At 37.5% G+C, this 22,238-nt stretch overlaps 1 protein-coding gene across 1 annotated transcript in view; it reads right to left on the bottom strand.

Annotated features, from left to right (window-relative positions):
* The window catches only part of DNAJC24 (DnaJ heat shock protein family (Hsp40) member C24), a 39,901-nt gene extending 17,878 nt beyond the window's left edge, over nt 1–22,023 (bottom strand). Inside the window, exons 1-2 of the mRNA XM_074586238.1 lie at nt 21,889–22,023; nt 20,292–20,432 (exon numbers count right to left, since the gene is read on the bottom strand). Of these exons, the coding sequence (XP_074442339.1) occupies nt 20,292–20,399 (108 nt within the window). The 5' untranslated portion in view covers nt 20,400–20,432; nt 21,889–22,023. The remainder of the gene's footprint in view (nt 1–20,291; nt 20,433–21,888) is intronic.
* Nucleotides 22,024–22,238: the final 215 nt, after the last annotated feature.

Here is a 22,238-nt window from a genome sequence, read left to right on the forward strand (position 1 = left end):
TAGCCAACATCCTCAAAATAATAGTTGCAAACTTTTGCTTTTACATTACAATCACCATTAACAAGTTCAACCAAGTCAAGTAAAACAATCCCCAAAATTAAACGCCGTGACCGCTCTCTTTCTCTTAGGAAACTCTGATATTTTCATTTATACAGCATGCCACGTGTATGGTTTTCACCCACAGGGTTTATAGAAGAATTTGGAACACATTACAGCACATTCAACTGGTACGTTTTTTATTCCCGCCTACTTTGTACTCCAGGAAGTTTGATCCCTTCTGCACTTTAAGAATCGCAAAATTAATCCCTGGACTTTAATCCCTGGCAGTTAAAAAAGATCATCTGGCAAATAACTGTAATGATATTACATCTCAATAACCCCACCAACAGACCTTAACAACTCTCATACCACCAGATGGGAAACTAAACTGGTTGAGCCTTGGTTGAGCAAATCAAGCAACGCAGAGATGACACACTACGGTCCCTACCCTCTAACACTCGTACAAGTTGCTTAACTTCATGCAATAAATGCAGTAGGCTTGATTGATTTTAATCAAATTCAAATTAGCAAGCAGAAAACCTCCAGTTAAATCAATTTAATGTACATTTCTTACTGCTGCTCATGAATTTATTTTTCAAAAGAAATTTACAGCACCCGGTGAGAATCAACATGACTTACTGGGAGGGGAAGGGTGACGGATACAGGCACTTTTTACACTAAATTTGTTATCTCTTACTAAACTGTGGAATACACTAAACCGCTTAATATAGTCAAACTTTTACTCCTAACTACTTTCCCACACGACACGTTGAAAAGGCTGAATATTTAGAAAAGGTTAAAAAAAGTGCTATTCCTTCTCATTTATTACTTAATACTTTACCGTGGTCATTTTGCCTTGTGTATAAGGGGTATTCACCAAAGATGCACCACATCCCCAATTCCATTCATCAAAACAGGAGGCTTTTTTCCTTACAAAACGTACCACTTCCAAATTCTTATTCAAGTTATGAAAAAGGGCTTTCATTTACTACTGTGTATTTCACAGATAATTGTAAAGAACTTCTTCCCCCTAAAATTATACCACTTTTAAATAAGCCTGTTTAAAATGTAAACTTTCTATTTTTTTTTGACAGGAAAATGAAGTAGATCAGCTGCTAAATTTTTTCCACAGTTGAAATAAGGACTAGTCTCCACTTTCTATGGCTTTCTTTCTTACTTTCCAATATGTCATGCAAAATTGTTAAATATTTGGAGAAATCTTCAACAGCAAATAAAAAGGCAATAGAAAAAAGACGAACCAGATGTGGCTGCATTAAATCTTGACCTTCTCTCCCAAGACAATAATTTTACACAAATATTTTCAGCCTTTTTAATTTTTGTTATACACCTTGTAGGTTTTTTTTGTTGTAAGGGAAACCATTACCAAGGTTCTAGAACTAAATAGTGAAGACAGAGACAGAACAATGATGAAACCATTAGAGCTGAAACATTAAAAAGTTAGACTATTCTGCAATTATTATCACGAATCATAAAGCAACCACCAACAGTTACAGCACAGTAAATTTCTAAACTATCAGATTTATTAAAGACTTTTAACTCTGCAATTACCTACAGTGCCATGCAATCACCTTGCTAAATTAATTTGACAAGTTTAGACAAGTCTTGAATTCCTGCTTTATTTCAATAGGGGATGTGTGCCTATATTTGAGAATAAGGCATACATTTCAAGCTAGAAATGTGCCCAATCGAATTGTAAAATTTTAACAGGGGATTACTTACACGCATTCAAGTACTTGTGCTTTTGTAGGAACTACATCTAATGACTAAATCTAAGCTGTAAGTAAGAGTCATGATAGAATATTAACATCTAAAATTAACTTAGTATCTCTTAGCATCCTTCTCCCTTTCCCCATGTTAGGCATATAGCAGTAGCTATGACAGTTTTATAGCCCGACAGTATTTTTGCATGTAATGCAGCTAGAAATAAGATTTCCAGCCAAGTATGAATTTCTTTTTATTTATTTTTTTTTTTTCACAGTAAAAGTAACAGTAAGCCACAGTGTTCATGACCTGCACAACAACTACAATACTTCCTGGAATTTGTAAAAAGATCTTTAAAATAAGCAGAGGTAAAAGACGCTCGGTAATGGTCAGGGAAGAGCAACCCAAACTTTACAAATAGAGCACTGCTCCATATCTGGTGAAGATACCACTTTTGGTGAATGACGGAATTGAATTAAAATTGCAAACAGAAAAGGTAAAAGTCACAAAACTGGGATGCAAAGAGTCGGTTGGATTAACATCGCAAAAGTGAAAGTCGTCATGGATAGACATCGGATAGTATGAGATAACGGCAGCACACATCAATGATCCATTTCCCTGATAGGAGAGTGAGGTGAATGACAGCAAGCAGACAGAAGAGTTGGATACTACGCTGCTCAGAAAAGAAAAAGAATGGGGCAGGGGGCACGGAACATTGGAAGCAGCTGGAAGGAGAGAAAAACCCAAGCCATTATTTTCAAATAATATGGCCAGGCTCATAGCTAGGAATCCAACAGAATGAGACTTTGACTCCTTACTGGAATTGCACAGATTAATACTAAGCACCTTTAAAAACCACATTATCAGTATTTGGGAGGTTCAATCTATTTATTCTTCTATCAAAAGCTCAATGGTGAAAAGGCAATATATTCAAATTTCAGAATCAGAATTCTTTGAAGTCAATGTGTGACAGTTCATTTGGTTAATAACCCTAAACTATTATTTTATTTATTCCACCTTGTAATACAAATTAAAATCCTTTACAGACAAAGGCATAAGCAAGCAGAACAGAAAGCCTAATACAAACAGTCTTGGTCTATACAAAGTTTAGCAACAAACACGTTGCACTAAGACAAAACGCACAAATCGTTACCAGTATGTCCCTTGCAACCTAAGGAAGTGCATCCTTTTAAGAACAAAATGCAGGAGTTAACATGAACATAAAAATATCAAAATTGGAAACTACGTTTAAAAACATTTCACATGCATTACACAACATTTATACATTATCAACAGTAATTGTTCTTATCTACAGGTTAAGCTAACAAGGTCAGGATAAAAACTGTCAAGTGTTCTTATCTGACAGAAGTATTCATAGGTCCATGCGAATTTGTCTGTAGACTACAGAGCTCATCATAACACTTCACATCGTATTAAAAGGAAGCTGCAAGACAGTCAACATTAAGAAGAAAAATATTAACCAGCTATTTCCTATTTAATTCCTGATTGTAGCCTGAATTCTTGTTACATTTCCCTGCCTTTAAAAAAAAAAAAAAGAAAAAAAAAAGAAAAAAAGGAAAACAAAAAAAATCTGAGTAATTTTAATGCCAGGCTGTTCTTAGGAGGAAAGTCCTTTGCCCCTGCTTACAATATATGTAGTAAAGACCAGTTTTTACTGGGACTTGCCAATAAATCTCACCCTCTGACACAGAGTGTCTGTTCATACTCAGTTTTTGGCCGCTCCGCCACAAATGCCAACAAAGGGACCAATTAATGAAAACTTTCTTGATACATTCCCAGTGGATGAATGTCCGCCTTGCAGAAGGTACCTTGACAACATTCATCTCGCACAGGCCAAATGGTTGCTCTGTGGTAGCAATTAAGACACCACCAGCCTTGGCTAGATTTAAACCAACAACCAAATCTGTGTAGATCTGACCAAATGCTCACAGAAATCTGGAGAAACTAACTTCTAAACAAGGGCTGGACTGGGTCATATAATTGCATCCATTTCTCTAGTTATCTACAGACCACGTGGGCACATTTTTATTAGAAAGAAATTACAATTCTTAAAACAAGATTCCTTAAATCTGGCCATGTGACCACAATATTTAAGCCACGTCTATAAATATCTAAGAATTCAACAACTCTTCTAAATCATTTCAAGAATCAAAATAATATGGTAGGCTGACACTCTTTGTATTTGTACTCCTTCCCCCTGCCCCCCAAAAGCCAGTGTTCAATCTTCATATTCCCATAGCTTTGGAATCAAGTTTGGACAACTAAGCTCAGCGCAGCATCCCTCCTCTTTCTAAAATTGCGTTTGGAAGTAGAAGAGTTTTGTTGCTTTGATCCAGAACTGCCTATCTCAGAGTCTCTTACCGCAGACTGTGAATGTGAGAGAGTCGTCTAATAGCCAGTGGAAAAACCTCGCGTCCGTTGCGAAGTTCATACTGACTTTAGGTTTTTAATAAAGGGTGCCTTTCCTGAAATCTCTGTCCTCGGGCAATTTAATGAGTTGCTGATCAAGCCCCACACCTCACGATAATTATCACAAAACCAGGCATTCTGCTTCTATTGGTCTCAGGGCTCAATAAATTTATGTTGAGAACTATCCAAGATATTAAACTTAGGTATCTAACATACTATAGCTAAGCTCTGCACGGTATAGGAGAGTGTGTTCCCCTCACCACCCCACACCCCAACAAAACCGCACATTTCCAGTTCTATACTATGTCATTATAAGGCTTGTGGCAATATTTTTAATCAAGTTACATGGCACATATTGAAAGTTCCAGATCAGTTGATACACCACCAAAAATAAAACTGAATAGTCTCCCTGTTGAACACAGCACAAAAAAGGAACCATATAATGCAATTACAACACTCCAGGAGCTATATAACTACATTTAAAGTTAACACTTTTGCTAATTTTACATACATTGTCACATTGAATACTTTAAGCCACAAATCCCTATCAGCATGTAATAGCATTAACACACGTATTTGGTATTACCCACGCATGTATATAACATCTATATTTGAGCAATCAAGCACACCGACTCCAAATGATCATTTACTCTGGTTACGGGCAGCACGATACACAGATTAGAATCTATGGAGACTAGCTGTTACGCTTTAGGGCTGAACTCTCTTTTTGCTTGCAGAGCCCACTCTGTGTTGGATTTAAATCAGAACACAGACTTAACTACAAAATTGTTTATTAAACTGGAATTTGATATATTTTTTTTTCATAACTAAATTTAAGAAAAGCACTTGCTTTAGCCACCTGTGCGGGTCAAGAAAAAAGGTGACAAACATGCACTTGGCCCCCACCCTGTGGCACTCCCTGAAAGGTCACAGAAAGAAGCCATTTTCCAACTTCACCAGCTGAACTCATTAAATTAGGGCAGGATTTAAAAAACCACTTGAGTATTTTACAAAAATATGTTTTAGAATACTTTTATTTAATAAATCAAGACCTTGTTTATTTCAGTAAAACAATGAACCTTAAACTGCAGGAGAAAATGAATTCATTTTGAAAAAAAAATGTTTGTTTTAAACATGTAAACATTAAACTTTTCTCCTATCATGGAAGGAGGGAGAATTTCAGAATTAACTACCAATATATTTATACAAATGAATGGAAAATACCCTAATTATCAGCAACCAAATAGTTCTGGCAGTACTACCCTGCTGGACTCAAAGTGCTTTTCAATTCAAAATTACTTAATTTTCAACAGAAAAACTATTACAAACTAATATGTAATAGAAAAACAGTTAGGGTGGAACCTCAAAGCACTGTGATACTACCTACTCTTAACTTACAATGATTTTGCTCGCTATTTTATCACATGAGCCATCAGGAAATCCAACTGCTCTAGCATTTCCTTCTTACTGCTCCAAAAAGCAGAAGAAAAACTACATAGCTTTTTTTTTTTTTTAAATAAAACTATTTCACCTATTTTCATAACCTGTAGATAACCTCTTACATAAAAAAAAGAAGACCTAAACCAGTGAAAGGCTACATCATTTATAAGAGCAAGGCTTGTACAAAACACAGGCTTGATGCTTTGATAGATGCTTCTATTAAGTATCCCTAGCTTTCCCCAACTTCACAGTAGAAAATGAAGTTTTTCAGCAATGAAGATTTCCTTCACTGGAACTATGCTGAAATATTCTTTTTTAGCTTTTCTACAGGCCTATTTTGCATATAAAGGTCTTTTACAGGAGCCATCCTGAAGCAACATCACACTCTGGGCTCTGTGGCCGACATGGTTCATCAGGTACTAATTAGATAGCATGTTCTGTCAACACTTTCTTGCTCTTCCTCTATTAATTGATCATCCTGCCCAATTAATACAATGCAACACAGGTTCCGAACTCCTTGAGATCCATTACCTGTGAGAACCAAGGATGAAGGGAACAAACCCTTCAAAAGGGTCACAAGGTAACCGCACTTGTCTCAGATCTGGAGTGACAATAACACCGCTATGCTGAAAGGTTAATTATGTTCCTACCAACATTCTCTTGAGAGTAAGTTTGTTCTTTATCTAAGAAAAAAAGAGTAAACACAAGCATAAAAACAAATTTCATCTAACAGGCTATATTAAATTTAGAAATGGTAACAGCTTATGAAAAAGCGAAGGCTGCAAAACTAAACTCCCTTAGCCATTAACAGCACATTTCTCATCAGAATATTTACAATTAATATTATTACTGTTAGATACTGTGTATCAGAAAATAAGTCATGAATATTGTACAGAAACTACAGTATGCTTATCCCACCCATGTATACAAGAGTCCAAACAACAGCTGCCCTTCCAGTCACATACAGTCAGAACAACCATAAATCAGCATTTTACAAAAACTATAAGAAATAAAATACATGTTTTCTCCATTTATTACACTGAAGATTGCAGAAGATAAAAACCAAACGACAAAGCAGCTGCCAAATACAACGCACTACTGCCACCTAATGCTTACTAGAAGGTTACATCAAAAACATTTCATTGTTTCTCTGCACTACAGCGGCATGATGAAAAACGAAGACCAAAGCAAATTAAAAAGTTTATTGTTTTTAAATATCTGCTTCACATTTCCTCCCCTATGGGCTTTCTAAATTCAACGGATGTGATCATATCCTTTCCTGTACATAAAGACTGCAACAGGCAAGACGTATGTTCGGTGGGCTAAATACGGGACTCACATTTCATTGGCAAAAATATCAGGAACGCACTTCATTAGGATACTCACATAATGAAGTAAGTACGTTCACTAGATCAGGTTCCACACTTGTTTACATTTTTGTGATCTATCCCCTGTTAAGTAACTAGCACAAATCAGAATTGAAAAGCTTCACACAGCAAATATTTGGAAAAGGGAAGGGGGAGAATAAGAAGAAAAGAGGTGTGGTCTTATGTTAAAACAGCACAAAACAATACTACTTTGAAGGTGCTTTTCTCATATCGGTGATTTTGCCACAAAGCACTCTCTCTGAAACGTGAAACTTGTTCACTTCCCTGAAAAGAATGATTCCAGGTCTTAAACTTGCCTTCCTAGCCCACAATCAACCTTTTCAACGTGTTCACTCAGTTGGCAGAAGTTAGCGGGGAACATGGAAGCAGCCTGCTTTTTCCACTTGCAAAGAGGAGAAACAGAAAGCGAAGAGTTCCTTGTGACATTCAATCTTTTCATATAGAGATTTAAACTTCCCCAAAGGATGTCCGTCCAAAGACAGCTGGAAAAACGAGCAAGGAATTTATCTTCTTGATTCATTACTTGAATCCAGCTCTTCCTTTTTTTCCCCAAACGATCTTTAAGCTTTTTAACAACTTTAGCCTTCTCCCACCTGATCTTGTTATCTGCTTTGACACTGATTCCAGCCTCCACTGTCCATCTCCAGAATGATTCTTATTCACAGGAAATGTTCCTCATTTGAGGAAAAATAAAAAAAAAGACAGTTTCATTTTCCTTCTAATCTCTTACACCTTATGCATTCTATGATGTTCTTCTAACATCACTCATTGATCAACTAGCTGGAAAACAGTCCATTCTTCTCCCTTTTTCCTCCTTGCAGTCTGCCATAAGCAGAAACTGTTATGCAGCTATCAATCCGAGCTTCCTGCACAATATTCAACTGCTCGCATGTTTTACACACATTAATTATCTTTTCCATACCTTCAGGCCAGAGATAACCACTGCCGCACGCAACATCCAGCACAGCAGATCTCCAACTTCAGACAAATAAGAACCATCAGAACAGGAATACTTCTGATAATATTATGGCTGCTATAGCTCTTACTATAAGCAAATATTTGCTGTAACCCAAGGTATTTGCAGCAAACCGTCATCAAGACAGCGCATAGGAAGAAAAAGGAATTTTTCCGTAACATTTTAGCTATTCATCATTGAATGAACATTTTTTGAAGAAAACACCTACAGACTGCCCAACTTGCCATTTTAAAAATAGTCAGAAAAAGGAAAAATTAGGATTAAATGTACACAGCAATACGCAACAGTTATGCAGCCCACATAACTGTCACAGTAAAAACAGAGGATGATATTATCAATCCAATGCTGCAAATTCTTGAAAATTACTCTAAACTGGAATTAAAAAAATTGAATTACACTGTCATAAACTCATTGATTTTCATCTGGGACTTTTTTAAACACACACTTCCTCAATCTTCTCTCTGATTAAGCCAAGACTTTCACCACAACGTCTTCTTTCACATTTGAATCGCACAGGTTTATAACCTTAACTTCTGACCGGAGTTTTGAATGGTTCTATTATTCACTGGAAAAATCTTAATCTTTCGTCAAGTTGGGCACGAATCTGAGCTGAGCGCCATCTGAAAAATCTGAAGAGATACGCTTTTCCTTCTCTATACTTTGTGTCTGCTGCCAAAATCTCCACCTTTTGCATACTTGTTTTATGTATTTAACCCCACTATCAGCAGGATTGCCGCTGTAATTCTGACTATACTTTTATGGAAGTAAATTTCAGCTTCCATGGAAATAGTCACTTTCAATTTGACGCTACTTGTAAAAGTCCTGTGATCGCAGAGCTGGTCTTAGAGCAAGATGTGATTTCTAATGAAAAAGACTTTATTCTCTGCAGTAAATTATTAAAGTCTAAAGATTATATCAAGTATGACTGGAATCCTTTTCTAATGCAATTCATTTATCGTGGTACTGTAGTATTATATGATACTACTATTTTGACCTTACACTCTCGTATTACTCTCAGCTACTGCCAGCAGGTGCCCACTCTGTTCAAGGGAACACTCCATGAACCTGCTCCTTTAAAGCACTCCAGCTCCCCCTGCAAAAACAAGTAATGGCAGATTCTTGTTTGAAAACTTTCTCAGGATGAGAAAAACAACCTATTGCATTAGCAAGGGAAATGGACTACATTTCTGCAGCAGCAATAGTCAGTCCACCTTAAGAAGCCTCAGTAATGAATTCTTAGTCCTTTCCCCCCTATTCCCCAGTCTCCGGGAAGATCCAGCACCATTAGACTAAGAAGCGTCCCAACAAAACAGCAAGCACACAACTTCCATATTAAATATTCACGCTTCTTATCCTTTTCAGCTCTTGAACAAACTTAATGCTGAAATTAAATGTAAAAGTTTTGGGTTTTAGTAATAAAAAAGAAAATCAACTGTTGTTGTATAAATAGAAGCAAAGGTTAATTTGGCTAACGAAGGTATGAAAATGAGGAGAGAAAACAGAACCTACGGTTACCAGACAGTATATCTTTAGAAAAAGCTTCCCTTTCATTTTCTTCTGCTTCCATGGCTCCTTATTTTCCTCTGAAGAGCCACCCAAGAGCCTCAAAGGCTACTTAAAAAAGCCTTTTGGAAACCACACTGCACACCAAGACAAGATAAAGCAACAAAAAGTGGCCAAAAACGAGCAAAGGAAAGAAGGAAGGAACAAAATATTTTAAAACTTACAGGAGTATAAAGTTAAAAAGAAAAACATAAAGGGAATTTTAAAAGCTCCTTTTAAATTTTTGGCCCCTGTGCTCACAATTTACGCTATTAAATGTCACATTAAATGCTGTTTGGTTGTTTAGGCAAAAGTTAATGTGGCCCTAGTCATACAATAATGCCAGTTACACAAAGGGTTAGGAAACTAGTTGAGGCAAATGCTACTTCCATGTGAAAGCAAAATCCAGAATCCTGTATTGCATTATTAAAAACCAAAACACACAACAAAACCCAAACAACCGGGGCTGCTTAAACTACTGAAAAAACAGGCATGAACTTTTCCAGCTGCCATGTATGGTAGTGGATGAAGGAAAACTCACAGGATGCTATTTCCTGGCTGAGTAACATCTGGCAGAAGGGCAGGGACAGACAGTTCGGGGCAGGAGTCTTCAGCTGGCACCGCCACTGGCAAGATCAACACCTTTCTGCAGGCTCAGAAAGTCAACTGCTTTGATACTCCACAGCTTCCTAAGAACTGCTGAGCACAAAGCACAGGTTTTTGCGTTGTCTCCCCCAGCCCCAGATGACTGCCACTAAACCAGCATTCCAAAGCAAAGCACACCATTACTTGTCAAATTCATTTGGAATACCTAAAAACAGACAGACACCTTTAAGAGGTCAGATTTAAGCATAATGCAAAATAATCAAAAACCCTAAGGCACTTCAGCTGCAGAAGTCACTGTAGAAAGCAGGCCTTGAGGAACAGAGGACTACTTTTAAAAAATTATTTATTAGCGACCATAACTGTAACACATGCACAACACTTCAAAAGTTGCAGGTGTTTGGGGCTTTTTGTTTTCTTTAAAATATTTCTTTCAGATTTCCTTATCTCTAGGAGCAATATATATACAGAATCTCTACAGTATTTGAAGCCATTCATGACCTCAAAACAACAGACTAAGCCCCCAGTTGAATTATAACTTTGAAAAAGGGCATGAAAAGCTAAACATTAACAGAATTTAGCACTCAGTTTAGAAAAAATTTGAGTGCAAAACCCAGGAAGAAACCACCTACCTTATATGAGGCAGCTTAACTTGAGAGATACATTAATAAACATGTTACGCTGTATCAAAACCAACAAAAAAACAACCAGAAGCACCACAGCCTATTGTACAGACAGTACTTTCATCTCTTAGGCAATCCAAATAAGCCTACAGCATCTTGAGAAGCTTCAACCCTTAAAATCAGAAGCCCTGAAGTATGCGATGACTACTGCACAAACACTCCATTTCATGGATATCACACCAGCATTTAAAACAAACAATCCAACCCCCAAAACACATCAGCATTCAGTTATTTCAAAATTTCATAGCCATAGTGACAAAACAATTCCAGACATAATCCACAGAATCATATAAACTTTGCATCTAGTCTGGATTGGATTTATTCTCACTGATGGCTTAAAGGATACATTCATATCTGGATTTATCACTTGTTTGGTATTAACTTCTAATTTTAGGTTGGTCACGGTTCTTTCTTTCTTTCTCCCTTTGCTTTAAGGAAACAACTTCGACAATGTCTCCTCATAACTACTAAAAGGACATACCTTCCAGATGACTCAAGGAAATCATGCAACAATAGCATGCTCTGCTCACTTAACAGAATTTATTATTGATCTTTTTGCCATTGATATTTAATTATCACTCTATATAGATGGTCTTAGCTTTACAGAGCTTTCCCATTTTGATCGAGGGGATGTAAATGAAAAGGTAAAGTTATCACCTAGGAGAGATCAGCAACTGTAGAGGAATAATCCAGTGTTTTCATTACTTAAATTTCAATAGCAATGTTTACAGAAGCCATAGTTATACTGAGAGAATTCTATCAAGCCTGTACTTCGCATTGCTCTCCCATAGCAGTAGGAACTAATGCTGGATTGCTGGCATGCTCTGACAGAAGATAAGTACCTCTTAAATGAGGAACTCTTGTTCAGCTTCTTCTCAAACACCTAATTAGTTACTATTTAATGTTTTTGTCAAGAAAAGAAAAATGTTCAGCTAAGATGCTGCTCAGAAAACTCATTCATCTTCACCTTCTTTGACCATGACCCTGCTGTACAAGAGGGACACTGAAGTGCTGGAGCGTGTCCAGAGGAGAGCTACCAGGCTGGTGAGGGGTCTGGAGACCAGGTCATATGAGGAGAGGCTGAGGGAGCTGGGCATGTTTAGCTTGGAGAAGAGGAGGCTGAGGGGAGACCTCATTGCCCTCTACAACTACCTGAAAGGAGGCTGGAGAGAGGTGGGTGTTGGCCTCTTCTCCCAGTGAATAATGACAGGACCAGAGGAAATGGTCTGAAGCTGCGGCAGGGGAGGTTTAGATTAGATATTAGGAAGAATTACTTTACTGAAAGAGTGGTCAGGCACTGGAACGGCCTGCCCAGGGAGGGGGCTGAGTCACCATCCCTAGAGGTGTTTAAGAAACGTCTAGATGTGGCACTTCAGGGCATGCTCTAGTGGCAGAGATTGTAGGGGGTTTTTGTGTGTGTATGGTTGGACTCGATGATCTCAAAGGTCCTTTCCAACCATGGAAGATTCCGTGATTCTTAGGTCATAAACCCAACACAGACTGAATTTTTTCGTTATTGATAATTTATTGAGAAAAACAACGAAAGCTCAAGTTTTAAAAATACACGACTATTGACTTTTTTGCCTTAAAGTATTACTTTTAACATACTGAAAATTATATGACAGATAGTTTATCCAAATGACTGTCAGACTACAACAAAAAAGCTGAACTTTCTTACTATAATAATACAAGCTATCTACAAAGTGTCCTACAGGAAACTCCTTCAGGTATAAGAATTTGCTTCTGCATTAAATCAGTTCAAATTAGCTCACCTTCACTGAGCATCTGGGCTCAATGGGAGCTGAGAAAGCATTCATGATCAACTGAGGCAAGAAAAAGATAAAACATGGAGGGTGGGACAGTTCTTATGTCATTCAGATCATGATTTTCTGTCTCTAAAGTGTCTAAAGATGAAGGAAAGAAGGCATGTGTTGCTTTTGTCAATTTCCATGATAGTTATAGTATGTATTTTAAACCAAAATTACACGGATAATTTCTTTACATCTAAAACAAATAAATACACAAGTCCCCAAAACACCAAACCTTTTAAGGTACTACATCGTACTACGGTATTTTTAAAAAATCTAGTAACTATTTCAGATTCAACACAGATGCAGTCAATTTCATTTAACAGCAATAAGAGATCCTTATAAGAACACAGTTATTGCAAGATGATTGATTCTACCCTTAACATTTCTTATCCTTCAAACTCATGTTCTGGGATTATATCTTCTTTAAATAATTGACCCCGTGCTTAAAATTTCAGAAGCAGACACTTAAATAAATAGTCCAATTTGAAAATGATGAACAACTCAAGGTACTCTTGACTGTGGCTGCTCAAACGTCAGAATAATCAGACCATTTACATATATGAAAACATTACGCTTGTCTTTTTAGCTTCCTTCTTCGTGCTTTAATTCATATCTTTCGCTACATGATTTTTATTTCAGACGTCTCACTTCAGAAATGAGATGAAAAGCACACCATGCAATATAAAACTACTTCAATGCATCTTCAAAAGTGCTGAAAGAACACTTGCAGATATTAAGTAAAGCAACGTCTTTATGGAATTTAATAAGCTCGTGATTAAGATTTTCTTCTTATGTATGTACTTTAAAACTACAGAGGATGAAGTATCTGAAGCTGCTCATCATAACAAATAAACTATGAACAATAACCTAGTCAGTAAACAGATTAAATTTAGAGATAACTTTCCAAACTAACATCACTTTCACAACTGGCTGAACCACCTGGATAAGCAATATATTATTTTCTTGCTGGCTTATTTTGTGATACTATGGGTTTTCTCATATTCTGTTAACAGTTAAAAATAACTTTCTGCTATAGGGATGTTCACACCGTCCACTTGTTAAAACTCACCTACATTTTAAAAAATCAATGTAAAAAAATTACACATTACAAAGTAATAAGAAGCAAGACATCATTCTATATAAACTGAGATATGGAGGACATCCACCTTTAATAAAACAGGACTGCAGACTACGTGCCAATATTGTCATATACCCGTTTTCCTAATACATTTTCTCTTCACCTACATCCATGACCTCTCTTCCTGCCCTCCCTTCTGCAAGTCAGGATACCTTTCTCAGCCTGTTCTTGGACAGGATGCATTCAGAGTACACCTTCCATCTGGTTGTTGACCAATCAGAGCACTAATTAGTTAATCACTGCATTTCATTTGATTAGCCAGATGCCTAATTATGTAAAACCCATGCTCCCATTGGCCAGTTACCCTAACAAGAGAATGTAAGGCCCAAGGACCAACTGCCACCAGCATTACATCTTCACATAGTTCCGACTGACTGAGCAGGAGCTTTGGCTCGGATGCAGCAGCCTGTATGACTGCACGTGGCAGGAGCATGTGTCTCCAGAACGTTTGGCTTTTAAGTACCATTTTGACTCAATGAATTTGTGATACCATTCAGGTTGATAGAAGTTCCCATTACTGCAATATGATCATTGCCAGGGCAAACACTTGTTCTTCAGACTTACTATTGAACATCATAATGAACTCTTCTGGTGTAAGAAAAAAAACCAAACAACAACCACCACAAAAAAACAGGTGGATAAATTGAACAAAAGCTCTCATAGCTTGAACAGCAGCAGGAACATCAGCGTGACCATGATCCAGCTAATCGAGCTGTTTGAACTAGTGACTTTTTTAGCACTGAGATTCATTATATACTATATAAGCTAATAACCAATTTTTCAAGTCCCAACTTTACTAAAACACAAGTGGGCATATCTTAAAGTTGTAAGAAGTAAATCAGATGTAAAGAACAGCTCAAAATAAAACTACACAGACTGTCACAACAACAGTCCTGTGTATTAAACTTAGTGGCTTATCTTCCTCTCTGTTGCAATTATATTAACTTCAGTCAAGCTACAACCAGGCTGCACTGAACAACTTCTGTTCACACTGTCAAATTACAAAATCCCTTTTCTACAAGTCAGCCAAAACTAGAGTTAGATAAGCATGATGATCTGTTAAGTATCTCTACGAAGGATGCTGCTATTCAAACAAAAAATAAAAAAAACTGGAAAAGCTATTAAGAAAAGCAACACAGACACTGCATAACTTTCATTATGAAAAGCATTATTATGAGACTTCTGATACAAAGCCCAAAGTGTTTTCATTTTAGAAATTCAAATTCTTAATTTAAATTCAGCATGAAAAGAAGTTCCTCAGTAGGCAAATGCTTTCAGGAGTAACACCGAATTCATTTTGCAACAAACTTTAACACAACAATCATGGAAGCAGATCTTTCACTTTCCATACACTCTGCATTTCTTGTGTACATAAATCTGATAAGATGCAACAGATTTTTTTTTTCCTCTCCAGAAAGACAAATACCTTTCCTCTACAGAAGCTCAACAGAACAATCTCTTCTTTAAGTTATTTTGCTGCATTAAATTAAATTTCTACTAGCATCATTTTTTATTGTTGCCGAATCACCCACCTATGCCTGATGCTTTCTGTTTTCAAATTTTCTACCCCCTTGTGATAAAAAGATAATCTTTGTAACACTATGTGTTAAATGGCACATTTTATTTCCTTACCATATTAAAAATAAGAGCTTCCTGCATACTCCCTGTTCAAATTACATGGATTTTCTTTAAGATTAGGGCACACATTGTAACAGCAGCATATAATTTTCCTGCACAGTAATTTTTTTTCCAGTTGAAAGGTATCCTATAATATCATCAGCATCAACAGGAACCAACACCTGATTTTCAGCTAGACAAAGCTTACGCGTTTGGGGACTTCATTCCCTGTAAAAAGCAGTTTTCAGATATAGAGCAGCTACATGAAAATTTGAAAACAATCTAGCAACTCATTCTTTGACCACAAAGTATTAGACCAAAAGGAAATGTAACTGTGCCAATAATAAGATGGGTAATTTTTTTCATGAATATGCTATTTTTGTTACTCTAATTTCATCCTCTGTTATACACATTAAGAAACAGAACATAAGCACTTTCCTTCCTAGAAGCTGTATGAATACCTTGAAAAACTAAGAATAGAGCATAAAACCTGTTTATTCATTTAAGAAATCTTGCTGAAACTACTGTGTGTGTAACTGTGGGTAAAAAGACTATATGTATCCCAAATAGCTCAAAACCATCAGCATGTTCCAAAGACAGAAGATTAAAGACCAAACTCCTACCACTAAGACAACATATGAATTCTTAAAATTTGTTGCGATTCCTTTAGAGTATGGAAACCACAAATCTTTTGTGCTTCAGAAAGCACTTTAGCACCAACTTACAACAGCCAATCAAGGAATCTTTGCATTGAGCTATGCTGGTTAAAAAATACATATTTTGTATTTCTTTTTTTTCCCTTTCAGAATTACTGTCTGAGCTCTGTGCTAGAGAAGACACCAGAGCATGAGCCAAAAGTTTGATTTTGCTTTAAAAATAAGCTATTTATAAAATTGCCAGTGTCACACATGTCTTGTGCCCAGAAGCTTGCCACCTTCATCTGCTGTTGATTGTTACAAGAATAAAGTATCAACATGATCCAGGTATCAGAGTCACCTAAGCACACAAGAATTTAAAAGAAATAAATTTAAGTTTCATTAAGTTGCAAGGAAATTTTATAAATACAAAGTTTACTTAAATACTTAGAAGGTGAGAAAAAAAAAAAAACCTGACTAAAAAAACATCACCGCTTTTAGGCCAAACCTGTCATAGTTTCTGTATCAATACTACTCTTAAAGATGGAATTGAGATTATGTGTAGTAAAATAATTCACTTAGACATATGTTGTGACCTGACCAGATGAAAACAGTAAGTACAGCAAAGCAAAATATGGCAAACCGGTAAGTAAATGTATTCACTCTAGTAGGGTGCATATGCACAGTTTTATTTGTTATGGATTAATAATGTTTTTTTATCATCAATTTGTTAGAATTGACAAAAACAAGCTAAATTTTAAAAAATTATCTGTTTTAAGCTAATTTGCCCTTATAAATTCATTCTTACAAACCTACAATTCAACCATTTTTCATTACATACTACTTTTTATTATTAAGGTCAGTCCTGAGATTTAACTACAAATATAGTTATCTTTTGGATGACATATGGCAAGATCTCCAACTCTTTTTAGCTTTGGAAATTTACATCTGCCTGTTCGTTCAAGATGCTAAGCATACATGTGTTGACAAATAGAAAATAGCAGATGGCAAAAAGCAAATGCTCAACATGAAGCACTGGGGATCATTTGAAGAAGGCTTGGACTCAGACATTTGTCATTTTTATTTTAACAGCAAAATTATTTTTAAAAATAAATTCCACCATCTATTATGCGTGATGCTAATGAACATCTATGATCAGAATACTCAGAATAACATATCAATTGCAATTTGTATTCGAGATGCAAGTTGGTTTATAAACTTTAGGATTTTAAGGTAATTAGCACAGTACCACGCTTCTGGAGGTTAACTTCTGCTGCTACACATAAACCAGAAAATTTTCTGTATTGACCACATAATTTATCATGAAATGTTTTAATAGGGAATACACAGCTGTGGTCATTTGCTATTCCAGCTTCTAAATTGGAGTTCCTCAGGTAGTTGACTACCACCACAGTACATAAAATCACCTGCAGGTAGACCTGTTCTCTGCCCACACCAATACTGCCACTACTTCTGCCACCACTATCTCCAGCAACAGCTTTAGAAAACCAAACTGAGCACTTTGTCCAAGCTGTGAAGCTACTAAGAGCTCTAAGCACAAGCTTTACCTGGGGAGCAAGGGAGTTACTTCCTATCAACAGGGCACAACAGGTAAGACAAGAGGTCCAGCCAGTGCTATGCTTTTTACTAACAATGAACAGTGGAAGCCTCAGGAATAACAACAGGACAGGACAAACATACAATGACTCCCTTATGTACTCCACCAACATTCAGAAGTCCATAACTCATGGATTTCTGAATCAGAAAGTAAAAAATCAGAGAGTAATTTTTTGTGTTAAAGTGCTGTGGTAGTCTTTTCTTTCATGAACATCTAACAACTTTTTCAACCATGGAATCCTTGGACCCAACATCATCTGTGGCAATGACTTTCGCACTGTAACTATACTATAGGAACACCTATTAGCAAAGGTATGTAGCGTAGTCTCCAGTCATTCCTATAGCCAATAAATTTTTTAAGTTACATAAAAATAATTATTGTTCTATTACCACCATGGTTTTATGGACTTTAGACTGACTGTATTAGATGGCGTATCAGTAAGCGGACAAAGAAGTTGAGTCTGTAACAGCCCTGCTAAAAGAAAAAGATGAATAGAGACAGGACATATGGTAACAACAACAGACATGCAGCAGATCTGTCTTGGAGAAAACACCTACAAGTAAACAACAGTGTGGCTTTTTAGTCAGAGAGATCCATCACAGATAGCAAAAGAATTCTGAACCAAGCAGCAAAAGGAAAAAAAAAAAAAAGTATCTTCATTTTCTCTAAGATTTCTCACTGAGTTTTCAAATAAAAAGCACTAACCAATTAGTTTGGAAATATACAGGTTCTAATGAAAAGCTTGTATATTAAAATAATATTTTCATATTCAAACCCTACAGTTATAGATGTAAACAGACAGTTGTAAACTCCAACAATTCTCACTTCATACACTTCAAAATAATTAAAGTACAGCACTATAACACAAAGGGTCAGTTTCATTTAAAAAAAAAAAATCATACAGGAAAGGTACTACATAATTTCAGTTCTGTGGCAAACAGCCCTGAACAATACTTTACATATGATTTTAATGCCATTATTATACATGGATTACATAGTGAAAGAAATATACTAATTCACCCCAGTATTCAGTTTAAGTAGCCCTCTATCTGAACAGAAAAGGTATTTTACACTGTGGTCTCCCTGTTGTTTTCATTAAGGACAACTAGATCATTATTAACATTTTTTCACATTTTACTAGTAACTCAGCAAAACAAAAACACTAGGAGGTCCAAGAAAACAACTATTTCTACGAACAGCGAACTAAGAAGCTTGGTTTCCAAAGTGTTCACCAAAGGATTTATGTCCTATATCTGCATGCAAACTTCTTGTAAACTGTTGAAACTTAAGACTCTAACTATACGGAAGAGTTTCAGACAAAGAAATAAGTTAGCAGAAAGCACTGAGGAGGAGTACAGCAGGACTGCTTAGCAAATTCAACTGAAGAGTATCAAAATGTGTAAATTTGGAACATACTGGTGAAATGACCTTTAAAACAGTTTTCACAGGGCTAGACATTTTTTAAATTTATTTTTTTAAATTTATTTTTTTAAATTTAAAATTTTTTAAATTAAAGTTTTTAAATTTATTTAAAAAAAAACAACAAAAGGTCCAAACAACCAACCTCCCCCTCAAACCGTCCCATGAATTTATTTCAACTCTAATAAAACTCAAGTCTCCTGGTGACTAGCATTCTCTTTATCTCACTTAAAAATCCCAACTTGTTATCACATTCATTCTGCCACCTCAAGCCAAGCATGATTAGCCGTGCATGCGCTCTCTAATGCCTTGCCAATACTGACAGTCTAGCTAGTAGCTACCTAAAGGAATATATAAAAACTGAGTTCTGCTCATGTTCTTCCTTCTTCTCTATAAGGTTTCCAGTTTTCAAGAAACTTAGGAATTTAGTTACCTTGGGAATTCTGTTTGTCTATTAAATTTGGCTGAAAACAGTCAACAGTATAAAAAAAACCCAACACCCCATTTTCCTCTGAAAGCCAGGCCAAAGCATCTTTTGAGCAAAAAGTCTGAATTCAGGGGAAGGAGTAAAATAGAAGAACCAAGAATCATACAAAGTGATCTGGTAAAGCTCTGAGATTCTTATATACCAGAGTACAAGAAAAATTAAGAGAATTCACAGAACATCAAGTCTTAATGCACAACCAAAAACATAACTCCATAAAAATGCACCAGAAATTTTCAAATAAAATTGATATTAACATATTTTCTTCCTACACGTTTTCTATTCCATTACTGCAGCCTATCAGGAAGAACTTTTTGCTCTTTATATATGCAAGGGTTGCATTCAGCACACTGTAACTGCACACATCGTAGTAAATACTACAAGTATCAATGAGCAAATTTCACAACTATGTGCTACAAACAATGTCCTTTTTTAACTTGTGTGCCTGATTATCCAGCACCTGATGAACAAGTATTTGGCTAAATTCATGCACAAACGTTTAGCAAAGCTGGGAGACATATCAGTGTTTTGGAGCCTGAACACTACAGCTCCTCTTTGCAAAACATAACGATAACTCATAAACTCGAGATGCTTATTTCAAACTCAAACCAGCCTCAGTGAACTGATATTATAAACATACTCTAATTAATTATATTTATACAAAAATATAAAAACAAAACATGCAATTATCGTATCGGTTTATAAAATTTATTTTAGCACATCTTAAATAACAAAAACATACTTACTAATAAAGCAAGTTTTTGGTACTTCCGTTTTAGTTCTGCCGGACTGTCCGATGGCTTTGCACCCAGGATTTGGTACCAGTCCTTTTGTGTTATCCTTTCAAAGGCCATAGTCCGACTGGCTTGGAAATTACTTTCTTAGCACTATGTAAGAAAATTAAATAAATATAACTACAGCTTGAAAGAGAAACAGTTAAAAAAAGCAAAAATGAGGAAATGTGACAAACTATGGGACTGTGAAACAGACTGTAGCCCTAAGCACACTTACATTCCTATATAAGTGCAAAAACCCCAGCTTAATTCACGTGTCCATTCCATCCCATAGATTGTCATATGCAAAGTGATTGAAGTTATGCTGTTTCTTGTCCCAGTTCCTTAGTATATCACGTTTCAGAAGCTGTTCATACTCCTTTAAAATCATTTTGTGTTTTAACTGTCTGAACTATATTGAACCTAAACGTGTTATACATACACTTTTTATTTTGAAGCAATACTGTGCTTAATATATGAAAAAAGTTAAGTACACAGAAGTTTTTGTCCATTCTGGAATGAGATACATGCAAGAAAAAAAGGTATGGCTTGGGTTTTGCACAGTGATATTCACAGTATAGATCCTCCTTCATCCTCCTGGGTAAGAAGGCGTAAGTTTTTTAATATTAAAGTAGAAGAGCATATAAAGGCAAAAAAAAGGTGAACAAAACCATATAAAGTTAGCAGGGGTCCCTAAGTAAACCTAACTACTCGGGTGCTTTTTATTTTTGGCCCTCTGTCATCAAGCTCAGCAGGAAAAAAATAAACAGGAGAATTAAATGCCAGGAAGAGCACAGTAATGCTTGAGCTTCAAGCAATTTCTTAGGTATACTGAAATCCCAAACTTGTAGTAGCTGATTTATCAAGGACTTTCTGACAAGAAAGCACCCTGACACTCAATAAGGAGGACTTTTGTAAGTTTGCGAGTTTCGCAAGTCTTTATTGTTGCAAGAATGAAAAAGAATTTTTTTTTTTTTTTCAGTTTCAGCACTGAACCTGGTTTCTGGCGACTACCGCCATGCTTCAGAATAAATCCTTTTTTCGTGGAGGAAGAAAAAGTATGTTTTTAAAACTTGGCAGAGCACTAACCGCACAGAGGGTGCGCCCGACTGCCGGGCGGCCCCCCTTCTTCCCCTGGGGGAGCCCCTCGCACCCACGCGTGCCCGTCCCACACCTTTCCCCACGAAGGCCCCTCTCTCCTTAAGGAACCCACCAGAATTTAAAAAAAAAAAACACGCAAAAACGATAGCGCCGCTTCCCCACCACCGCCCAGGACGAAGCGCCGCTGCGGAGCCACCCCGCAGCACCGGCGGACACGGTGCTCGGCGGCGGGGGAAGGCCGGCAGGACCCGCGGAAGGAGGGCAGGGCGGCCGCTCGGAGCCCGGCCGCTCGGAGCCCGGCCGCTCGGAGCCCGGCCGCGGCCGCCGGAAGCTTCCCACCCCCACTGCCGCCTCAGCACGGGGACTGCGGCACAAGGATCGCCCCCTCGCCACAGCCGTTAGTGCCAACGGACGGCAGAACCAGGCCGCCGACCCACCTCAGCAGCAAGACCCCACGGCCAGCACCCACCTGCCCCGCACCGCCGGCCCGTCGATGGAGGCGGTCGGTTCGCCGCATAACTCGTCCGGCGGGAAACAGCCCCTCCGCGCGGCGTGGCGGGCGGGGGCGGGTAGCGGCACGCGTGGCTGACGGGGCCGCCTTGCCTGTTTCCGCCCGGGCAGTAGCGGCGTTGGCACCGGCAGGAAGCGGAGCCGCGGCCGAGGCCCGACGCCGTCTCCATGGCGACCGGCGGCGCTCCGGAGCTGCGGGACCGCCGCCGGGCTCCGTAAGTAACGGCCCACGCCGCCCTCCAGCGCTTGTTCCCGGGCCGGGGCGAGCGGGAACGTCTTTTCACCCCCACTTTCCTCTCAGGGAGTCCG

This window comes from Larus michahellis, chromosome 4, assembly GCF_964199755.1.
Source record: "Larus michahellis chromosome 4, bLarMic1.1, whole genome shotgun sequence".
Classification (NCBI taxonomy): Eukaryota; Metazoa; Chordata; class Aves; order Charadriiformes; family Laridae; genus Larus; species Larus michahellis.